We start from the raw sequence: 23,924 nt of genomic DNA, 5'->3' as shown, positions 1-23,924 counted from the left end.
ACGCTGGGGGCTGTGTGGGGCAGAGAAAGGAAGATTTGCTAAGAGGGTATTCTTCAGAGCAAAAGCTCTTTTTTCTTTGTGAGGGCCAGCTTATTGTGGAGAAACTGGATGAATTCAGAAGAATAACATGATCCTGTGCCACTATGTTCAATCTCACCCCTTCCAGCTATCCTGTTTCTGCATCAGCCTGAGCGAGGCAACAAACAGAGGCAGTGTCCGATCTCTCACAGACTTCCTGATAACAGTGACTCCCTTTATTGAAAATAAAAATTTTGGGAAGATGAAAACTGGGGGATGACAAACGTTAAACAAAGAGCTGCACGGGGGAAAGCAGTCAAACTTGATCTTGTTTCCAAAGTCTTGAAAAATACATGCCAAGGTCAGAACAGCAGACTTGCTGGGTGATACTGTCTCCTGTGTCTTGTTTCAGGGCTTCACAACCACTCGTCTTGCTTTTGACCTTGGTTATCTTTTTTATTTTTTTATTTTTTTGCAAACTGCTGTTTGGAAGAAGGCAGAGGCAGTTTTGGGGCTGAGGAGATGGAACTGGGTGAGGTACTACCAAGCAGTGAAAGATTATTGGAGGTTAAGAGAGCAGATTTCTACCTTATGAACTTGGCAGTTCTCCTGCAGGCCTGCGCTCCTGGTATTGATCTTGTTGTAAGATGAATAGTGATATGGATTTTTTTTTTAAATGTCTTATTTTGGGACCTTTTAAATGTGCCTGACATTCACGAGAATTCTGCTTAAGGGTTGGTATTAATCTAAATGAATCAAGATAATACATAACATTTTATGTTTTCAATGTCAGTGTATTTTCTTTTCAGATTTGATTACTATTGCAAAAACCTTTTATAACAGTCCTTGTAGTATTTTTAACTTCTGAATTTACCCATATATCTGCATTACAGTAACATACCAAAAATCAGAAGATACAGCTTAAACACACACGGAGTTATTGCCTAAATCTGCGGTTCCTATTGATCAGAAATGTATTAAGCACATTTTCTACATTTAGAAAAAAAGTGTAAAGTTTGTTTTTATGAAGTCTGTATGTAATTAGTTAGGGGATACAGAGTCTTCCCTCATTTTTTTAATTAATTTGCTCATACTTGATTCAAATCATGCCTTCTGGCTAACCTTAGCATTGCCCTCTTCAATTTGCATGACTGCATGTAAAGTTAAGATTATAATACTGAGAGATTAGAAAACCTCATTTCTTTATCAACAGATCTAATACACTCTAATATTTTTATGTTGGCAATAGGCATTGTAATAATCCAACAGTTTTTTGGCTCGTGCAGCCATTCTTATGATGCTTCAGAGCTGTTAAAAACCCAGAGGAGTGATTGCAGCAAAAAAATCAGAGAGTTACAGAATCCGAGTTGGAACAGACCCACTGAGTCCAGCTCTTACCCCCACACAGGACATCCCCAAGAATCACACCTGAGCTCGGTGCCTGAGCATTGTCCATGAGCCTTGGGGCTGTGCCCACTGCCCTGGGGAGCCTGTTCAGTGCCAACCACCCTCTGGGAGGAAAACCTCTTTCTAATATCCAACCTAAACCTCCCCTGACACAACTCGAGGCCATTCCCTCAGGTCCTGTCCCTGCACCTCACAGAGATCACTGCTTGCCCCTCCACTTCCCTTCCCGAGGAAGCTGTGACTGCAGTGAGGTATCAGGGTATAATCGAGGTATGTATGGAGAGATGGATTTAGGGACAGGTGATCTATGTCCTGCTGTGCTTCATGATTGAATTAGCTCCAGTAAAATGCATGTTTGTGAAGACGAAGAATCTGAAGTTCAGGCTGCTGTGTTTTCAGCGTGAAAGTGAACTTTTCAAGCGCTGGTGAAGCAAAGTGCTGGGTTTTTTTTCTCTAAGCTGACACCACGACTTCAAAGCCAGCGATCAGCCTTGCTGTGCATCCTGAGGTGGTGGTGGGTGCTCCTGCTCCCCTCGACAGCAGGCCAGTGTGTGTCTCAGCAGGGGCAGCCGGCAGGCGAAGGGGCTGGTGCACCGTGTTTGGGGCAGCAGCCAGAGAGTGGTCTCTGTCCTCTGTCAGTGGCGAGGCTCAGGGACCACCTTTGGGGTCAGGGACCACCCTTGGGTTCAGGGACCATCCCTGGGGCTCAGGGACCATCCCTGGGGCTCAAGGACCACCCCTAGGGCTCAGGGACCACCCTTGGGGTCAAGGATCACCCTTGGGCTCAGGGATCACCCTTGGGGCTCAGGGACCACCCCTGGGGCTCAGAGACGATCCCTGGGGCTCAGAGACGATCCTTGGGGCTCTGGGACCACCCTGGGGGTCCGCCAGGCTTCATGCTGCCCCCGGGGCTGCCCTCGCTGACCCTGGGGATGGAGCCAGAGGAGGCCGGTGCGAGGCCAGCGCTGTCCCTCCCCACCTGCCCCATCCTCACGGCCACCCCGGCGGCAGGTGCGGGGTCCCCGCCGGGAGGGGGGCGCGCCCCATCGTCCCCGGGGCCGCCGCAGCGCTGGGGCCGCTCCGGTCGGGGCAGGGAGCGCCGGGGCAGAGCCGGCCGGCCCGGGCTCTGAGGGGGCTCTGAGGGGGCTCTGAGGGGGCTCCGAGCCGCCCCTCGCCCCCTGCCCGCCCGGGGGCGCATGCGCGGCGGCGGCGCGGAGTTGTGAATGGCGCGGCTGTTCGGGCCGAGTCCGGAGCGGGAGGAAGTCGGAGCGAGGGAGGGAGGGAGGGAGCGGGCGGGCGGGGGGCGGGAGCGGCGGCCTCGGGCTCCGGCGGCGGCTGCTCCGCGTGCGCCGCGGCGGGAGCAGGAGCAGGAGCAGGAGGAGGAGGAGGAGGCACGGGAGGAGGGGAGCGGGGGCGCCGCCGGCGGGGGCTAACAAAGGGCGAGGCGAGCGCTGGGGCTGGGACAGCGCGGGGCGGGCGGGAGGGAGGGAGGGAGAGGAAGGAGGGCAGCCGGCGGCGGCGGCCCCACCACCATGCCGCGGGTTGTCCCCGACCAGCGGAGCAAGTTCGAGAACGAGGAGTTCTTCAGGAAGCTGAGCCGCGAGTGCGAGGTGAGGCGGCGGCGGCGGGGCTCCCCCTTCCCTCCCTCCCTCCCTCCCTCCCTCGGCGGGGAAAGTTTCCGCGGGCCGCGCAGGGGCCGGGGCAGCCGCGGGGCTCGGCGGAGCCGGGCAGGGACGCGCAGTCAGTGCACCGCGCTGCCCCCTTATCGCCGGCACTGGCCCCTCTGATTGCGCGCCCTGTCTCCCGCAGATTAAATACACCGGCTTCAGGGACCGGCCGCACGAGGAGAGGCAGGCCCGCTTCCAGAACGCCTGCCGCGACGGCCGCTCCGAGATCGTAAGTGGCGCCGCGCTGCCCCGGGCCCCGCTCCGCTGCCCGCCCCGGCCCGGCTCGGCTCGCCCGGAGTTTCAGGAGCCCTCGGGGCGGGGGCTGAGCGGGGCCCGGCCCGCTGGGATCGGGGCCGGCACGGCACGGGACGGGACGGGACGGGGCTGGGCGGCCGCGCCGGGGGGAGAGTTTTCGTCCAGGAGCGGAGTGACATCGGCCGCCTCTCCAGCAGCGGGGACAGGCGGGTTTGGTTGGCAGGCAGCGTTCCTGTCCGCCCCGCGAGCAGCGCTTCTCCTCCCGGAGCTGTCGGCTCGCTCCGCGCCGGGCACAGAGCGTGCCTGGAGCGCCGGGCTGACAGGGAAGGCAGGAAAATTCCCTGGCACTGTGGACGGGCTGTGCTCCTTCCCTGGGCACGTGCTACGGCTACGAGCCGCTTATTTCAATATTCAGCTTTTTTTCTCTTTTTTTTTTTTTTTCTTTTTCCCTTTCCGGAAACAGTAGCCTTCAGAAATGAGTAACATTGTTCAGAAGGCGCTATCTAAAAGCCTTGAGCGAGCTGTTTGATCTATCTGTGAGCTAAAGCAAATGCTTTTAAAATTAGGCTTTGAAACTTGCAACTTCAGCCCCGTTTTTCTCATTCATTAAGGTTAGTTCCAGACTACTCTCTTCTGAATTAAGAAGTGAGATGAAGTATGGCTTGGAGTAGTCAAGAACTGACTCGGTATTTCCTGGTTTGATTTCTGCTATAGGTTGCTTCTTTAGGATCAGTAGCTCATAGCACTGTTAAGTTTGTAACTCTTGACTATTAAAATGCAGAAGTAACCTCTTCTGTCTTTCACTGTAGAAAATACAGTATATAGTGAAAAACATAAATAGTGAAAGACAAGGTAAAATAGAAAATAAACCCCACTCTCAGCAAGTTTGGTTTAGGAGCATTCTTTCATTTCACTGGGTGTGTGTATATATATATATATATATATATATATATTGCTAGTCAGTTCACAATGAAATTACTCTTGCGCACAATGAAATTACTCTTGTGGACATCCAAACAAAAAGAGTTGAATACCCGTTACTTTAGCTGATCTTGTTCGCTTATATTTGTCAGTAAAAGGGAACACACTGAAGAACATGATTACCTTTTACTGAGTAACTCTATTTTAGCTGAATCTTAACACTGCTTGTTACTGCTGGTCTTAGAACCTGTAATATTATCTTGGGAGAGCCCTCTGTAGACAGGTTCTTAATTTTACTGTTTGTTTTACCTTCATTTTTCATTGTGCATGTTTGCTTCCTTTAAGAACTCACCAGGGAAACAATGGGTAGGTAAGGAAGACGTAGTTGGCTAGCGCTGAAAATTCCTGTACAGGTGAAAGTGTAGAATATACTCGAATCCCTCCCTAAAAAAAAACCCAAAAACCCATATAGCTTATAAACCAGCTTGCTAATGCAGCCTATGCAGCTATTTGTATAAATAGGAAATCACTGTAGTTTCACCTTTGTACTTCTAAGCCTGCTGCTGTCTTTTTCTACCAGAACTTCAGCCCTTGGAAGCAACCAGTGATGCCCGTTCTGCATATTTTCACTTCTACTTAATTATAAAACAGGCTCTATATTTCTTGATCTGAAACATCTGGTTTTGTTTTGTGAACAGGGCACAAGTAGTCAGGTTTATTTAGAAATGTAATGTGTGTAATGACTGATGTTAAAAAGAGCTAGTAATTTTACTTTTTTTTTTTTTTTTTTTTTTTTTTTTTTTTTTTTTTTTTTTTTTTTTTTTTAGTCTTGAATGTTTTTCCAGACATCAAGGATTTATTCTTTTATCTCCAAAGGGAGCCTTTGCAAATGACCTTACATATTTTTAAGCAGACAAAAAAACCCAGAGAACAGCTTGGGGATTTAACGTAGAACCGGCAATGCGTTGTTGGTTACGTCTGTCAAATGGCTCTTGACTGAATAAAAAAAGGAATTACCGGTATTACTGAGAAGTAACTGTGAAATCTGTTAAATAAGGTTTCATGTTTACTGGTAATGCTTTGATGACTTGAAAATATCTTCACATGTTTGGTTTGTCTTGGAAGGTACTTGTGTTTACGTTGCCTACGTGTGGGTCAGGTCACCCCTCTACTACCTGGTAGGCTTTTTGCAAAATTTGGGAATTAAATGTCTGATAGCTTTTCAAACTGGGCTTTAAAAGGCTCTGCATAGAAAATAATAATTTTCTTGCTTTCAAGTTTAGAACTGAACTAGTGGTGTGACTTTTTTTGTTTTATTTCGGTTTAATTTGCTTGTTACTCGAAAAATGTTGGGTTCCATGTAGTCCCGTGTGGTTATAGGCAACTGTGTTCTCAAGTTTTTCAGTACTGGCCTATGATCTGATTTGAGAAGCCCATGAGTATTTTAACTGGGTGGCTTTATCTGTTCCAAGGGAGGGAACAGGCTTCAAAAATCCAGAGGAGAAAATATCTGCATAGCTTTTTAAATACCCCACGGTTTAAATGCTGCCTGCATGACTCCATGAGGATGTGCAATTTGTTTTTCCTGGCCCTCTGGCACACACAGGGGGTGGGAGCAGGGAGGCATGGGCACTTTGCTGGGTGTCCCAGCAGGCAAGGATAGTGTTTCTGACCCAGCACCAGGACTGGAGTGGTCTGTAGGGCTGCAGTGCTCAGCTGGTTTGCCCTCAAAACATCTCGCTCTTTGGCATTTTAAGTGTGTAAATTGAGGAGTATAAAACATGCATTTGCTAAAAATGCTCAGAGGTAGGAAGTTCTTGAACAGGCTAAGCAGTGAAGAGTTACAGTCACACGTTTGGAGATAATATTCTGTTGGTACGTAAATAGAATCCCTTAGAGAAGCCAAGGGACAATACAGGGCAGTCACCCTGATAGTGATGATCTACAGCCCTGGCAGTTTTGATGCTTCCTATTTATACAAGTCTATCCTTGATGAAGCTTCTATTTTGTTGATTGAAATGTTTGTCTTTGAGTATTGTAGGGCAAGCAAATATTAATGTACCAATGCAGTATTCCCCCTGGTATTCCCAGGACCGATTTGTTAATTTTAATGACATTGAGAAAATGCTTGCAGGAGGTTTAAAACAAAAAAAGAAAACAAACAAGCAAAGAAAACTTACAAAATCTGTTCTTAAGGGTAGCCTGGAATGGAACCTGACTGCAGAGCATTAGCCTCCCTTGGCAGAGGGGGGAGAGTCTAAGACAAAGCACTGCTACTTTCAAAATGGGAGGTATTAATCCTGTGACAGACAGCACTGCAGTCCATGACTGGAACTGTCTGAAACAACATGTAGAGCTATTGTGTCACAGGCAGCAGTACAGTTATGCCGTAAAGTTCCTGAATTCTGGGTTGCTTGAAAGAAATCTGCTTCTCAGGAAATTCCAACTATTAGAGCAGTAGTTGTATAACTTTTTAGAAAAACTGTATTCTGGATTAATGACCATTTAAATCTAAGTGATCATGGTAATCAATACAGTTGTTTGATTGCAACAAATTACATTTAACCCTGGGATTTTGAGTAGAGTGGTATTCTGGGAGCATGTGTGAGTATTCGGATTCTTAAGGGGCAGTGTGCTCACCTGTACCAGAGCAGAGCATAAATACTGCAAATCCAACTTCTACTTGCAAAAATAATTTTTTATTCCGTGTCTATAAATTGATATACTCTTCGTGGCTTGGAGTTAGGATATGCAAATAAATACGGAGAATTATAAAGAAAACTGAAGCCTGTTTTCATTTGAAATCATAGAAAATTATTTTCTTAAAAGCAATGTATGCTTTTTCTAGAACAGTTTAGTCAGTCCCTTTAATGATTTTACAAAGGGCTGCAGCTGAGAATTCCTGCAGTTGCCTGTTCTCACTGACAGCATCTGCTGATGTGAATTTCACGGGTGCCTCAGTGTGGCACGAGGACTTTGTCCTGTGGGGTTTGACTGAGCCGTGCGTTGATGCCGCGTGCCAGGAGATGATAAAACAGGAGTTATTTACCTTTCAGTCAAGCGCTTTTCTAGGTATAAGTGGGATGTGAAAGGAGACAAGTAATTTTCTCTTGAAAATAGTTGTCCTTAGTGTCAGGTCTCAGGAGTTAATTTTCCTTCAGCAGTACTTCTTTTAGAGATATGCAACCTCTTGGAAATCACGGGCAGTTTTTAAGGTTGCAGGCACTAAGTTGGTGCAGGCTATCCAGACAGAACCGAAAGGACAGATTCTAATGTCAGCAAAACTGATTTGAAAGAAGTATTGATTCCATGTTGTATTTTATATCCGAAGCAGCCAATGGCAAATGTTGTCAAAATGGAATCAGATGTTTGTAACTTAATACTTAAGAAAAATGATGAGTGCATGTTTTTGACTTTAAGTATTCTCTATGCTGCCTGGCTTAAGACATAAACTGATGTAAAAATAAATGACTGCCTGCATAATTTATGTAATGTCTTGCTCCCTGATCCTGTTTGTATTGATTTTTCTAAAAGGCTTTTGTGGCCACAGGAACCAATCTGTCTCTCCAGTTTTTTCCGGCCAGCTGGCAGGGGGAGCAGCGACAGACACCAACCCGGGAATATGTCGACTTTGAAAGAGAAGGAGGCAAGGTAAGAAGGAAATTGTTGTGACTGAGGCAGATTTTTATGCTGTGCTCACGATGATGTGAGTGTGGACTGCGAGTGTTGTGCGTGATGTCTGGTATTTCCCGTCTCCTCGCAGGTAGGTGGTGACACGAGTGCAAGTGAAAGCTGGCAGGATAAAATCTGGGATCCCTTCGGTTTAAAGCATCTTAATGTTTCTGCAGGGAAATGGGGGCACTACTGGTGGCTTTTTATTATTTTGAACAGCAGAACTCTAGTTCTGCTGCCGTGCTGTGATAAAATTTTGGGGAACAATTTAAATGTGGTGTTGTGCAGGTGCTTCTAAAGTGGTTCAGAAATTAGACTTTGTCCAATGAATTGTGGTAGACTAATGAAAATTCACACTTTCAACAGGTTATTCCGCTGTGTCTTTGGCTGCCTGTTGATAAAGCAAGCAGTCAGTGTGCTCTCAGTGGAATGAATCTTTCTCTCAGTTCCACCCTGAGCTCTAACACGGGAGCAGCTTCGCTTTCAGAATTGATTTCTGAATCTCTTTTTTTCTGGGGTGGTTGTCCCATAGACTGCTATTGAAAGCTAGAATTCCTTGGTGACAGTGATGGTTACTGGGAAGCTGTGCTAGATTTAAAGTCAGAAACCTTGCTTAGTCCCATCAGAATAAAGTTAGAGAAATCACTTACAGCTGGTTTTGTTTTACAGGAAAAACACAGCTTTGAAAAGTAGACACTGTCTCTTATCCGAGCTACTGTAGGTGCTTTGGGACTGATCCAGAGATCACTGAATTCAATAGGGGACTTTCTGCAGACCTCAGAGGGTTTGGACCAGCACTTAAGCCCTCATAGCTTTTCTGTTTCAGGCTAATTTCTGTGTAACTTTTTGATTTTAAAGACTTTTAAAGGACTACAAAATTCTTCATTTGCCTGAATTTTTTTTACCTACCCTTATAACGAGAAACAGCTAATGCTACCAAACCTACCAGGCTGGAGGAAATACTTGAAGCCTATTCAGGTTTAATGGCACATTGGGTCTTTTAAATGCTTCTGGGTGGAAGATAAATATTTCCTATAGTGGGAAAACTTGATTGGAAGAAAAAAAAATTCCTGAGGGCAGTTATGGTATTTGGAATTCGAGTTAATGAGTTTTTTTGGAAAAAAATTGTTTTCCATTTAGTCCTGTGAGGCTTGCAGAAGTTTGACAGATTGGGGGAGAAGGAGTGAAGCTGGCTGGCTGGGTACTGACTGCTTTGCTAAGGAACCTGAATTGAATCTGGCTCTTACTGAAAAATATTGATTCTGGCTCACAATTGAATGAGGAATTTTTCTTGTAATGTGTAAGAAGACTGAAGTCTCTCTTCTTGCCAGTTCAAAACTAATTTTATTTACTCCTATGATTTTTTTAACTTTGTTTTCTCTGAATGAATCCTTAAAATACTGAACTGCTTCATCCATTTTCTTGTGTTGTCTTAATCGTGTAAGAGCATGGTAGATACTCTGTGCATTAAAATAGAACCTGAGCCTCATTAGTGAATGCCACTCCCTCTTTTATGTGTGTTTACAGTAAATTCTAGAGCTCCTCACTGACATGTTTAGCAGAAATCTCCTTAATGAGGCTGGAGGTGGACAAACTGATAAATGGGAGTGATGTGCTCTGGTATGAACAAATCACCCATTCCCAGTTGTAATCAGACCTTGCTGGGTAAATCACAGGCTGGCTCTGCACAGAACTGAACTCCTCTGAAATGAGCCACTCCCTCGACTGGAGCAGAACGGGAGAGGCTTTCCTACCTTATCAGCGGAAACAGTCGAGTGTTTCATGCGGATTGTCTCAGATTTTGCTCTCTAGATTTTTGTCATTGGGCTTTATTAAGAATTTCTTTCATAGGCTTCAGCAGTCCCTTAAAACCATGTGATTCTGTGTAGCTCTGTGCAACATTGTTTTATGAGCTTTGATTCTTGAGGCAGTGCATAATGTGTGTTTGTTCATCGCTGGATTTATGCCAGCAAGGCATGTTTTTAATTATATGAATAAAAAAAGGCTATGGGGGGGAGCTGTCAGTTAATTATTATCTTAGGCATTAGTTTGAGATCTAGAATGTAGATAAACTTACCAACACCAGAATATTTTTATTCTGGAGTTCTGCTTCAGTGTTTGGCTAAGCAAATGATGGCCCAAAATAGTTTATCCAGATTTAAAGTATGTCACTATTGTGCCTAAGCAGTTTTGTACACACATTGACAAAGCTACCAGTGCAGCATCAGCTGGAATTGCTGCCTAAATGATTGAATTTTAGAAAGAACAACACCCTTGTGAAAGTTGGGATTCTGAAAATACATACTTCATAGGCTTGAGATTTGTCAGTCTGGTATTTCTTAACTGAGGGGGTTTTTTGTGTGCTTAATTTGCCTTTTAATTTGATGCATCTGATGTTCACAATGGGTGGGTAGGCCTCTGGTGGATACCCTGTCTTCATTAATCCAAGAATTGGATAGCTAAGTGTTCACTTAATGTTTCTACTCATTTTAAACCCAAGTTTAACATTTTTTTTTTGATACAGCTTTAACATTCTGTGCTGTCTTTGACCTGCAGCAAATTTAATTGTGTATTTGAGCAATTTTTCAGGTTTGTCATAGCAAAAGAGAAAACAGCACTAAGAATAGGTCCCTAGATCGTAAAAATGATAGAACATAGTATTTCATTGTGATTGTGGGGTGTTTGGGGTGTGTCAGATTCCATGTGTGTCCCATTTCTGGAGGACTGAGGCTTCACCATCCTTTTTTTTTAAAGAATAAGTGAATAGATGTTGCTAAGAAATTCAGAAGTAGGCAGGGTCGTAGTCTAAAGTGTTGCCTGAAATCTTACATAATGAAACCCTTCAGTTAAAGGGGGAGCTGTATTTTCACCTTGGATCTCCAGTGTCATTAATTACTTAGGCTCGTTTCATTGTGGTTAATGAAGTTCTTTAATTTTTATTTCAGTTTTATACTGATGCCATATGAACTTCAGGCTGAGCTCTGTGTGAATAAAATCTAATTTTATTCCAAGTCCTTTTGTTTTATTAAAAGCCGTGTGAACAACTTTCTTTGCATGATTCACTGTGTGTACTTCTTACAATAAGATAAATGTCCTGGGTCTTCATTTGTTGTTCAAGATGTTTATATAGCTCTGCTCTTTCTTACTTGAAAGAACATTAGTTCTCAGATATTCTTTTTCACTGCTTAAATAGCAGTCACTGCTGCAGTCTGTGAAGTTGCTTTTACTTCCCCTCCCCTTTCCAATCCCGTTCTGCATCTCGTTCGAATGCAGCTTTGCTTCCTGTCTGCTCTTTGGCGGCAGCTGCTCATAAAGCAGAGTCCTCAGCACGGGCCTGTTGCTGCTCTGAGCTCTGCAGCTTTGCAGGAAAGCACATCAGACAGGATGGAAATGGCTTCAGAGTGCCTGCTGGGCCACATGTGATGCAGCCAGGATTTCCACCCATCACCCCTTAACTTTGGTCTAGCCATAACTGAAGGAGTTTTAATAAAAACTATATTTAAATGGCAAACAACAGCATCGGTTTTCCACTTGTGTCTTGTTTTCTCACTGGAGGTTTGATAGGTAGGACTCGTCCACAAATTCACTTTCTCTTCTCTGACTTCACCAACCCAGTTTCACAGATTATGGGAGTGGTGTATTGGCTGCTCCATTTTCTGAGCAAATGCAATTTCCACTCAAACAGAGGATCACAGTGTACCCTGTAGAATTTGCTTGGAAGGGGAAAGCCTGATTTATGAGAAATACCTGAACATCTGTGCTAAATGTATGGAATTGGAAGTTTTATTTTAATTTCTTTTGCCACCACCATTCTCTGAAGAATTTAGGTGTGACAATTAAGTCTTTCACAAAGCTGGAGTAGCAGCTTTTGTTTTCCTTTCTTTAAGTGTGCTTGCTTTTTGAAAAAAGGTGAGGGTGCCTGGAAAACCAGTTTACAGTTCCAGCTCTCATTTTGCCCTCTCTGTAGTGCTAATGAGACACACTCTACTAGTTCCTGTAGCACTTGGGGTTTTTGCATTGTCATCGTCTAAAATATTCTCACAGTTTGCAGTTACTTGTATGTGTTCCCTGCAATTCACTGAGTCTTTGGACAGAAGGATTTTACCTTTTCCCATGTCAGTGGGAAAGGATGTTTGATGTTAGGGATTTATATATATATCTATAAAAAAGCCATAATATATTAATTGAAGATCACACTGTGTTGTGCCACCCCATAGGACAAACTGTCTCAGCTGTGAGGTGCTTGTGGTCTTCACAATTATCAAGATTTCATCACAATAATTTGAAGGAGCATTAAATTACTCCCAGTAGAGTGAAGGTCTCAATTTGGAGCGTTTGAGGAGATGGTGCTACAGCCCTGCAGAGCCAGACATTGCCTGACAGAGGCTCCAGGAGCTGTTTGTGTGTGGTGGAACACAGGGACATGTACCTTAGTTAAAACACTAGCAACTGTCAGCCTTGGAGGAGGATCTTGTAATCCTTTGTGGATCTCTGTTAATATGAGAATATTTTGTTCCCAAGGAGTTGTCCTGCTCATAAAGGCTTTCTCCTGCAGAACAGTCTTCTTTCCAGGTCTGAAGTCGAGGTGAGGTTCATTGTGTAGCTCTGTGCAGTCCTTGACTGATTTTTAGCTGGTCCTTAATGCCCTGGTGGGTTAGGATAACCCTGTTTTGGGGTCGGATCTTTATCATGTTCATCTGGCTTAGTTTCTGCTCACTTCAGGACGTGGAGCAGGGAAGATCTCACTGGTGCTTTTCCTGAGCGCTTTTAAACAGTTGTTCTCCTCCTCCTCGTGCCTACCCAATGACCCCACAACCCCAAACCCTTGTGGTGGCTGGGAGAGGTTCCTCTGTGAGGAGCAGCAGGTGGTCAGTGAAGGCACATCAGCTGCTGGACTGTCTGTGTGCTCAGGGCTTTGGAGCTGCTTTTGCCTGCGTAGCCAAGGGAAGTGGTGCTGCCCTGAAGAAACCCCACATCACGTTCCTTTTGATCTTTCTCAGGCTTTTCTGTTTGCTTTAAACAAGGAGGTCAGTGTGTGGTTATTCTGACAGCAGATAAATGGGTTTGGTGGTATATCTAGTTTGTACCCAGCCTGGCTAAACAGCTTGATTTTTTTTTTTTTTCTCAGAGTTGCTTGGTGGGAGTCCTGCAAAGGCTTGGTGAATGAGAAGAATCCACTTTTCTCAATCATCCCCTTCATTAGTTTTCATCCAGGATCATCTATATGGTTTTGAGTAAAATATTAGTTTTCTATAGGCACTTGTGATTCTAGAATTTATTATTCTGTTTGTGCTTAAGAGTCTTTTGTTTGGCAGAGACTTCTCAGTTTCTTTTTCTTCTCTTTTTTTCTCCAGCTATGTAATTTCTTTGTTTATGCTCCTAGAACCATTTTTGCTTTAGAGGAGAGTGAAACCTTTTTTTTTCCTCGATACTTGGAAGTGTCCTCTGTTATGACCTGCTATTGCTCAGGGGAGAGCTGTTTAGTCAGAATGCCATTTGAAACCAGGTAGTGATAGTGTGTCTTTGCTTATTCACTTGACTTCTCAGCTGGGAGATGCAATTGGGAGTTTATACCCTGTGAACAGTTAGGAACTTGGATTTTGGGAAGAGAAATCTTTGGAGCACGTAGATTGTTAGGACACGTTGTCCTGTGCTGGCAAGCAGCCACTGGCTGGGTTTGGACAGTTGCTGCTGCCAGAGTGATTTATCATAGGGTGCTCTCTGCCACTGGAGGGTGAGTCACACCAGGCATCTCTCATGTGACAAGTATCCCCAGCCTTTCACCCCCCTCCATCCTCCCATGCTTTTGTTCCACGCTCAGCGTGGCTGGTGCATCCTGGGGCAGGCGGTGACGATGCCTTTTTGAAGCAGAGCTCACGAGCAGCTCTTGGAGCTCGGCTGTGTCGGTGCCTGGGAGCTGCCATCACCAAACCTGCCTTGGCTCAGCTCTGATTGCTCAGTGTAGAAGCAGTTATTCAGTCACAGTACCTCGAACTCTTTCCAGTGGTTTAAATGCACTCACTAGAGTTGTATAGACAAGATTTCAAATATACTCATGCCATCATCCTGAAGTTTCCCAGGGGAGGAACAGAATCAGTTAGCAAGCTGACTTTTGCATGTGGGAAACAGCTTTATGTAAGGGCACATGAGTGCTGCGTGGATAAAAGCAGGACTTGAGATCTCTACAGCACACAGTCTGGAAGAAATCCAGACATTTGGATTGTTGAATCCTCTTGTTTGCATATCAGACTCCACTTACTGAGCAAAGTTGTTAACATTATGCTTCTCTGCTCTTCTTACAAATGAATGAGAGAAAAGAGCATCGCTGTTGAGAATGTCTGCTGCTTTAATACTTCATATTAAAAACGAGAAAATTCAGTAAGATGATGAAACATCTGCTACAAGAAACTGTTGCTTTTCTGAAAGTTACTGTAATGTTTCTTCAAGCTTTGTTGTCCAAAGCACAAGTAACAAAATGAGTTTCCTAACTTGTATAATTGCAAGTTTGATGTTACTCTGTTAAAGAAAATTCCCAGCCATTGCTAAGGATGTTCTCTGCAGACGCTGACAGTTTTCTGCAGGATATTTGACACTACGAAATTTTATTGAACGATGAAAGCTGCATAATTGTTATAGTTTAACAAAGACAAAAAATTACTAACATTATATTAAGCCTCGATTCAGCTCTACTTGTTGAATAAATGTTCATACAGTTTTCCCAGGCCTGAATCCTGCTTGAGGCTCTCAGAGTGCTCAAGGAGGTAATGAATGCCAAAGGGCAGAAGAAACAACTTTTCTCGCCCCTCTCCTGCTCGGGTCTGTTCCTGCATGGTTTTTATTAGTTGCCCATATTGTCAAAATCAGTAACTTGTGGTTAAGTACACTTGCATTACGTGCTTCAAATTTTCAATTCAAAAATAGAGGCTTAATGGGCTGTTTATTTGCACCCCAGTAGCATGGTGTGCAAGTGATGACTTTTAGATAACCCTCTTTTTCTAACCCTCTGTTGGAGTTGCTAGTTAGAACTGCTTTTTGCAGTTGAAAAGAGTGAATTTCCCAAGCAATTTTGAAATTTCTGCCTGGAAAATATTCTGTCAAGGTGGCAGAAAACTCTGTGTGTCCCTCTTATTTTTTTTTACTCTTGCAATGAAAATGGAGTCTTTTCTTTGAAAGCATGCCCTCTCCACTGTGAAAGGGAGAGCAGATTCCAAAATGCAGCCATCTTTCCCACGTAGGATCCAGTAGCAAAGATGGACTGATAAAAGACCCTGTAAAGTTTCATAGGGGGAAAACCCCAGCGTGGATTTGCCTTTCAGATTCTCCTTGTTTTCTGCTCATTACCTTTTGTTGATTTTCAGTTCCAGCTGGGTGGTTTTGTCTTTTTAAAGTCAGACAGGAGCCTGAGCATGAGGTGCACATCTCACTGGGAGGCATTAGACCTTTCTGTATGACAGTGTGAAAACTAGAAACCATCTACTTTTTGCTTTGTGTTGGGGCTTTTTTGGTGGTTGTGGTCAGGTCTGGTTCGTGTTTTCTGCTTAGTCCAGAAATTGCAGTATTCTGGAACGAAGAGCTGTGCCTGGAGAGACTTGGTTGTTATTAAATGGATGAGTAGAACTTCTGTGCAGTAGCATTTTAGTTTTTTGCTGTGCAAGCTCATAAGCATAAGAACTGACCAGTGGGCTCAGTCCAGGAATAAAATGCTGCAGTTTCCACAGGTTTTAATCACGTATATTCTGACATCCTTACTGCTTCATATCTGTTCTTAGTTATGGACTTGTTGTTTAGTTAACTGAAATAGCAACCTGCATAATTTAGTGAAACATCGATCTGCTTTCAGAAAGGAGTCATGATTACATACTTGAGCTAACTATGCAGAAAAGCTAACAAATGAAACCAACCAAAAAACCCATAAAAATACCAGGTTTTCTAAAAGGGACTTTCAAATTCTGATGCTCCAGTAAAGTGAGGAAAACTCTTCTGCCACTCTTTTTGTGACATTTTAGAAACTGAACCCCATTACTGTAGTGTTTGAGTAGTACAGAAAACATGTTGAGAGAGGTTTTGTCAGAGCTCTGGTATTACTTGCAAAGGTATTTTTAATGGCAGTCTGCACAGGGATATTTTTGCTGTGTGAATTTGTAAGTATGGATTATGTTGCGTCTGAATTGAATCTTCCAGGTGGACATTTTGGAAACTTTAGGGAGGTTTGTAATAACAACAGGTGACTTTTATAAGCACACTTTAAAGCTGCCTGAAGTACAGAACCCCAGAGCATCAGGTTTTACTGTGAGGTTGGGAACTGCAGTGTGTTCTGAGGTGTTTCTTTAGCTGTGGATTGGACTGCACTGTTTCCCCAGGGAATACACCAAGGAAATACTGTCACTTGTTATCCAAACCCCTTCTGCTGTAGTTAGGGAACTGAAATAATTTTTGGTGTTGTTGATATGTTTTGTTTTGGTTTTTTTTGTGATGTTGATTTTTTGTGTTGTTGATGGTTTTTTGTGTTGTTGATGCTGTTATTGTGAAATGCTTAAACTAATATTTCAAGCTGTATATTGAATCATCCTTAAAATCAGCATATATGTGTGTGTATATAGGCATGTATTAATTCATAAGTTTCTGCAGAGTAGGGGGAATGCATCTATGAGTCCAAAACTTAGATTAAAAAAAAAAATAATTCCTATGACTCCTGAGTCTGGCAAGTGCAGTATTTTGTTAAGGGTCCGACTAAAAAACCTTTTTGAGAAATTAAATCGTGGTCGCAACTTTATTAATTGACTTTAAGCAGGAGCAGATGTACACAGAAGCAAAACAAACCAGGGATATATTGCTCTAAAGGGGGAAAAAATGCAGGAGTTTAAAGTATTTAACAACAATTTTAACTGCTTATATACAACAAATCTCTGCAAATAATAGTTAAATTACTTAGCCCTGTGCTCAGCTATTTTTACTTGCTGCTATTAAAATTTTGGTACAGGCTGTTAGCAATTTGAGGGATATTTTGTATTTCAGCAAATTCTTTTATTCAAGCTATCTTGTTCCTCACGGTCAGTGAGTTTGTATTTCCAGTGCTTTTTGTCACGTTAAAACATTGTGGTATGAAAGGCTGCATTTACAACTTCTGCTTTCTTCTTTTTGTTTGTTTTTTTTTTTCCCTTAAGCATAACAGTCTAGATTGGAACTCTTATCAAGCACACAGTTCTGTTAATATTTCTGGGTTTGCTGGAGGAATCAATCTGTGTCACAGCTTCCCCGTGCCAGTGCCTCCCCAGGCTGGCAGGGAATGATTTCTGTGTAATTGCTGATCTAACCCTGCCCTCTGTCAGTTCAGAGCCATTCCCCTTGTCCTGTCGCTCCATGGCCCTGCCAGAATTTCATCTCACAGACGGGGCAGTGTCTGTGTGATCCCAGGGAGGAGGAGCTGGAGGAGCAGGTGCTTGCCCTGGCAGCCCTCCTGCCCCAGGATCCCACCTCGGCAGCTGCTCGGGGAGCAGCAAGGGGCTGCTGGTGGTGGTGACACAGCTGTGACAGGGGTGCCACCCTGGGAAACCTGGAGCTGGAGTCATCTCGAAAGCCACGCTTGGGTCATCTGTGTACAACTGTTTAGGAAAGATGCTTGTTTGGTCAGAAAGTATGACTTCCTTCACGTTTCTGCAGAAGAGTGTGAGGTTTAGATTTTAACAGAACCTCATTTTCGTATAATGGAAGGTGGTCGAAGATGTAGCTTTTAAAATAGAAAACATTTTTTTTGCGTGTTTGGAAAAGTGATCGTATTTTTGCTTTGGGGCATGAGACAGAAGGATTGATCCAAATTAAAACCACTACAAATCTGTGTCATTCACAGTGACTTTCTAAAGGGAGTTCTTTTCAACTGTTTGTGTTTACTGTTTCAAAAAACAGTAGAAAAAAGCAGTTAAAAAAAACCTGTTACAAGGTTATTGTTTCAGAATTAACCCTACAGAGTCAGAGAACTCTGTCCGTAATTTGGTTGCTTGTCATTAGTTTCTTTTAAACTGAGTGATCAGTATCTGAAAGTGTAGTCTGAAGCCTTGTCAGCTTGTGCTGTACCTTCAGTTGTTACTGTTCTGTTTTGCTCCCCAAATAATTCGGGATTTTCCTGTATAAGTTCTGTTGCAAAGTTTCAGAAAAGTTTTTTTCCTTTTTTTTTTGTGTGTGGTTTTTTTGTTTGTTTGTTTTGCATTTCATAGACTGCTTCTTCCCTCGTGCTTTGCCCCCTCTTTGAAATCCAGGCTAGACACCCTTCTCTGGGATATGAAAGTGAGCCTTGGCATTTGTGGGGAGCACAGGGATGGGACTGACTCAGCTTCACGTTCCAGCACAGTCATGGCAAGACTACAGCATTTGATTTATAAAAAGGCATATTCATACAAAATTCATATAAGGTTCCTGTTAAAGGAAACAGATGGATACAGAATTTCTTATTTGAGCATTTTGACCAGGTAGTCTCCTTTTCCCCAGCAGTGAGTACAGATAATGTCAGGAGGAGCTGAAATGAGGAGGTTAGCCTTAACTGAGGAGATGTTGCCAGCTGTTTCCCCCTCGGTGGTCAGTGTTCCCTGTGGAAGTCCCTGGGGTCACTGCTGTTCAGCTGTTAACCAGGGATGATTCAGGGGAGCTGGCTCCGCTGCCTGGAGCAGTTGTGAATGGATAGGCGTGATGAGGCAGAGGGTGAGTCAGAACTGAGCCCCCTGTGCCAGAATGCCTCCTGCTCCAGAGTGCTGGGAGATGCAGCCCGAGCAGGGACTGCTCTTCCCTGGGGGGCCCTTGGTGTCCTGGTGGCTCTGGCTGCTGTGAGTGTGCTGATTCACGAGTCGGTGGGTGGTGAGAACCGTGCAGTCTCTGGGGGAGGAAATGGCTGGGTTGCTGGAGGGAGAAGGAGCATTTTCTGTAACTGCAGGATGTGTGGATGGAGCACTCAGATAGCGTATCTCCAGCAGATCGGTTAAATGCCCTGCTGCTGTGAGATAAGGATTTACTAGAGGGCTAAAATAGGATGTGAAACCGAGGTTTTTCATCTTGCACTCAAATAAAGCAGTGTTTTAAAAAGTCATGGAGAATTGTCCTCCATTTAAAGGGCTTGGTTTTTAAAATATGAATGAGTTGTGTTACAGAAGCCATGTCCCTGCCTATTTTTATCAACAAAGCTAACTCTCAGTTAGTTGGACTTGGAGGAGAGAGTTGCTCATTTAAATGCAGATCAGAAGAAATAACAGATTAGTTGAAAGAGTACAAAAGGGAGGGTGAGATACACTATATGTTGAAGGTGTGGCACAGAGGTCTTTGAGAACAAGCCAGCTGGGACACCGAGAAAGCACAAACACAGCTCAACAACTTAGAGCCCAACTAAGCCTATTCACGCAGCACCTTCTCAAGTTTATGTGTGTTTATGGTGCTGTTTGTCCTCTGTCCAGATAATCTGTCAGGAGATAAGAGTGTTTACTTTTGCTGCTTGTTCAATCAGCAAGCAGAATATTTGTTCTCACACTAAAAGGCTACTTCCAAAGTAACATGTCTGCTTTTCTCATTTAAAAATTCTAATGCTACTTTGATCTGCAGTAGAAGTTGGAAATGGAAGATGTCATTTGAGATTAAATCAATTTACAGTAGTTATCTGAACAGAAATTCAGCTGCTAATCTAGCATATTTCAGTATATGACAGTTTACTTAGCTCTCACAATCCAACAAATAGCTTTGGCTGTGCCAGTGTGTGGAAAATGATGGTGTAAAATGAGAGAGAACTCACTCTCATCCTTGAACGGGTGTATAAGAGTTCTTTACTTAGCTGCACGACTGTCTGTTCTCAGTGTCAGAAAAGCCATGCCTGTCTGGTTTATAGGTGGACTGTACACTGAGAGGAGGCAGCTGAATGATTTATCTTTTCCTCCTGTATGTCCCTCTAATGGTGTTTCTTTATTAGCATTAGATTTGTCCCCTGAATATGAATTTGTGAACTGCCTGACTTCCAACCTTCCTTCTTCCTTCTGCTCTTCAGTGTTTTCCATCTGTCTTTCAAGTTTTACAGGACTGACTTCCAGGTATTGTTAGGAAAAGCACCCAGAGATGTGTGGAGGACTTAAAAAAATTACATAAATGCAGTTAACCTGGGCTTAACAATAAAACCTTGGAAGAGTTACAAAAACATTCTTTTGTCTACTTCTAATCAAACTGTATAACTGTATAATATTAATGGGGGGGAGATTGGGATCTTTATAGAAATAATGCAGCTTTTGCCTCTGATCTCCTACTGGGACTCTCTTGAGGCAGCTTTCAGAGCAGACAATTCTGACATTTTTTAAAAGACCACTCTGCTGGATTTTGAGGTGCCATAACAGAACATGTGCTCACAGACAGAGCTGTAATTTATTAATTATTCTGTTAAGTTCAGGAGTTGAAAGGGAACCAGCATGGTTTTATTGAAAAGAAGGAAATGTGTGGTTAAACGTTTCTGGCTATAGTCTTAGGTGGTTTCCATTTTCCAGAAAGAGGAGAAAGGGGAAAAGGAGTCTAAATTCCTTTCTCTGAAATAAATTAAAAAGTACCAGTATGCTTTATTGTGTTTTAATGAGAGAAAAGTTCCTGCATAAACTCACGGGGTTTCAATATGAATTATCCTACATTTGAATGACTATATGGTAACTTCAAAACTTGAATATCTTGCTGAGGAATTCATCTTTGAGCAGTGAAAGGTGATTATTTATCAGGGTTTTGAGGAGCTGCTGAATGGGTGGTGTGAGGCTGTCGGGGCTCTGACTGGGGAGCAAGGGCACAGTGTTTATCTGGGAAGGTCAGGCCGCGTGCCAGGGATTCACCCACGCTGTGTCAGCAGCTCAGCTGTTGGGCAGCGTGCTCAGGGCAGATGGCAGGCACCAGGGATCACCCTGGATCACGCAGCTTGCTCCCCCTTTGACTTCTGAAGATTTCCACGGAACCTCCACACTGCTTCCAGGTGGTGTGTGAGGCATTGCTGAGCCCTCAGCAGCTCCATCTGAGCTACCTGCTGTCTGCACCGAGCCAGGAAGTGTGCACTTCATGCACTGGCAGGAAGTTCACTGACCAGGGCAGTGAACAGCCACTGAAAGGAGTTAGTGGCAGCACAATGTTCCTTGGCAAAGAAACAAACAGAAAGTACTCCTGGACAACTTGGGAGGGCGGGTTTTGTCATCTGTGTGAAGTTCTAAGCAACTTCTGACATCCCAGGCTCCTGTTGTGGACCAGAAGGATAGGGGAGGCTAGGTGAGAAGTAAAGCCTAAGTGAAGATCAGCAAAGGGCTTGTTTGCTGCTGTAAATCATAGCTGGCATTAGAGTACAGGCTGCTTTGTCTGTACAGACCTATAGTTGGCTTGTGCTGGTTTTTTATTTCCCCTCTTGAATTATTCTTCCTTCTCTTCAGAAGAGAATGGCTCTTGGTACTAACAGCCTCTTTTAACTGTTTTTTCACTTTTGAAGTAATTAAGCACATCTGTTAAGTTGGTGATGTGCACTCTGCTTCTTTGTGAGGTGGCTGAGTGAAGGCTGTTGCGAAAGGGTGCAGTGTGTTTGGCGTGTTTGAGACGCTCACTCTCGAAATGAGGGCTGTGGGAGGTGGTTTCCTGGTCGTCCACGTCTTACTCATGCTGGTTCTGACACCTCTGCTCCCAGAGCTGGCCGTGTGCTGTGCTGGCATCACCAGGGCTGGGGGATGACGCGCAGGGCTGGGCCTGAGTGCAGGCACAGAGCACAGAACACCATCAGTGCTGTCAGCAGAGACCCTGCAGCAGAGTGCACGTGGCAGGAACATCTGCATGCACTAACCTTTGTCTCTTCATTACTGAGCTGCAGCATTCTGCACTAGTTAAAGCATCAGCAGTGTGTCCCTTCAGACCAAAGTGTGATAAGTTGCAGGAATCAGGCTCGGAGACCAAATGTGCATTTTCTTTAGCAAATAACTTACTTGTTTGTCAGTTGGATTCATGTTATTTGTTCCCTTTCTCCCTATCCTGGGTTGCCTCTCACATGGTTTAGTGCCTTTGCCTGAGGGAGGTTTACCTTCCCCTGTACCTCCTGCCTCTTCTGCCCCAGTGACCTTTGGTGCTGAGTGTGGGACTGAGCCAGTGGGCACAGCTGGGGCTTTGAAACACGTTACAGCATTAACCATCAGCTGGGCTTTGATGAGGAGTGGCCAGAGGATTAATGCAGAGCTGTTAGAGGAAGTGCTGTGTCAGAATTCCCTCGCCTAGCTGAGCTGCTCCAGAAGGTTGGAAAAACTCTGGATTTGAACTGTCTTAAGCATCATCCAGTCTGAAGTGGGTGCAGGCCTGCGTGCATGGTTTGCCTCTCTGGTGATTCAGCGTAGACAAACTCTGTTCCACGAGGGATTTGACTTGCCAAGTAGGCTGAAATAACCACAGAAGGTTGATTTTTCTTTTTCTTTTTTTTCTGTACAATTGAGGTAATTTTGCTGTGACATTTGTTTAAGGCTGATGTCATTAAACACAACACGTCAAAATCGTTTAGTGTTGGTTTTGCTTCTTTTTAAGTTCCTTTATGTCACCACTGTACCATCTACCATTATCTAGATGAAGTGCCTCAAGCTCATGCATTATTCCTTGCTGCAGCTCAAGGCACTGTGCACACTGATGCTGTACTTGGGTTTTCATCATCTGGTGTTGCTTCCTTTGAGAAGCCTTTCCCACATGCTAGAATTGACACAGGAAGACTTCCTTATTTTTAGCACAGCGTGCATATATAGTGTATTTTATTGAATTCTGACTAGTTCATAAATTTGAGGAGGATTGAAACCAGTGCTTGCTCTCAGATGAAAGCACTCGTGTGTTGGTGTTCAACACAATGCTTCCTGGCAGTAGGAAGGTGTGTGTTCATTTATCTATTTAAATGTGCTGTAAAGGATCCTCCCTGTCTGGCACTGTGCCACTTCCTTTGTGACAGGAAGGTTAGCTGACAAGAAAAACAGTTAATTTAACTGAAAGTAGTAAGAATTCTAACCCAGTCTTGGTGCACGCCAGTTTATAAAACGAGAACACGGCTTAAATTTATTCCATGCAGTACAGTAGGCAAAAGTTAAAGCACTGACTTGATTAAAATGAGTTCTTGGAAAGGAGGCAGAAGAAGCTGTTAAATGGAGTCTCATGTTACCAGCTGGTTTGGATGTTCTTCTAAGAATACACAGAGAAGCTTCCTGGCTGAGTGTTTTCATTGTGCAGGCACGTGTGTAAGCGCTTCCAAATCCACAGCGTGTGTTCTGCTTTTCTTTCAGGTGTACTTGAAGGCACCTATGATTCTCAATGGTGTCTGTGTAATCTGGAAAGGCTGGATAGACCTGCAGAGACTGGATGGTATGGGCTGCCTGGAATTCGATGAAGAGAGAGCACAGGTAAGACAGCCTGCCCGTGGGTGCTGTGCCTCAGACACTCGTTCTTCTGGAGGGAAACACACAGTCAGGTAGTGATCGCAAATTCTGATTTGCTTTTTTTCTGCCTTCACTTTGAGTACAAACTCCAAAGAAAACTTCTATACTATAAGTTCAGAAACATGTGGCTGTAGCTAAACACTAGTTTAGCTACATTAGGTCAAATATTAGGGGTGGGGATCACTTGTAGTTTACAACTACACTGTTACTGTGCTACAGAGTAGTAAATCAAAGTATTTGAAAAACTGTGCATGTATCTTGTAACAGTTTGATTGGCAAGTCTATTACAGCTGTTCATTTTAGGATGATTGAGGGGTTTTTAATTAGCTCTTTGTTTTATTGCATGTGGGCGAGAATGAGTAGTGATTTTATTTGTCCTCTAATGCTGGTGGACTCTGCTCTGCTAAGGTATGGCAGCTTTTGAGAACTTACCTGCCTCCTTCCTACCAGCAAAATTACTGTCTAGCAGCTGAGTCTCTGGACATGCACAAGAACAAAGCCAAGGCAGAGGAAATGCCTTTTAGAGTGGGTATCACATAGACAAGGCTCACTT

General features: G+C 43.9%; 1 protein-coding gene across 2 annotated transcripts in view; it reads left to right on the top strand.

Annotated features, from left to right (window-relative positions):
- Positions 1-2,884: 2,884 nt before the first annotated feature.
- The window catches only part of CBFB (core-binding factor subunit beta), a 34,560-nt gene continuing 13,520 nt past the window's right edge, over positions 2,885-23,924 (top strand). Inside the window, exons 1-4 of one of the 2 annotated variants that reach the window (XM_027902544.1) lie at positions 2,885-3,035; positions 3,235-3,321; positions 7,803-7,919; positions 23,219-23,335. In XM_027902544.1, coding sequence (XP_027758345.1) covers positions 2,958-3,035; positions 3,235-3,321; positions 7,803-7,919; positions 23,219-23,335 — 399 coding nt within the window. In that variant the 5' untranslated portion in view covers positions 2,885-2,957. The remainder of the gene's footprint in view (positions 3,036-3,234; positions 3,322-7,802; positions 7,920-23,218; positions 23,336-23,924) is intronic. The other variant, XM_027902543.1, reaches the window with a different exon arrangement.

Source organism: Empidonax traillii, unplaced genomic scaffold (genome assembly GCF_003031625.1).
Source record: "Empidonax traillii isolate 1590-97213 ecotype Southwest subspecies unplaced genomic scaffold, ASM303162v1 scaffold887:size345335, whole genome shotgun sequence".
NCBI classification, from domain to species: Eukaryota; Metazoa; Chordata; class Aves; order Passeriformes; family Tyrannidae; genus Empidonax; species Empidonax traillii.
Note: the sequence above shows the minus strand (reverse complement) of the source record. Positions and strands in the feature narration are given on the sequence as shown.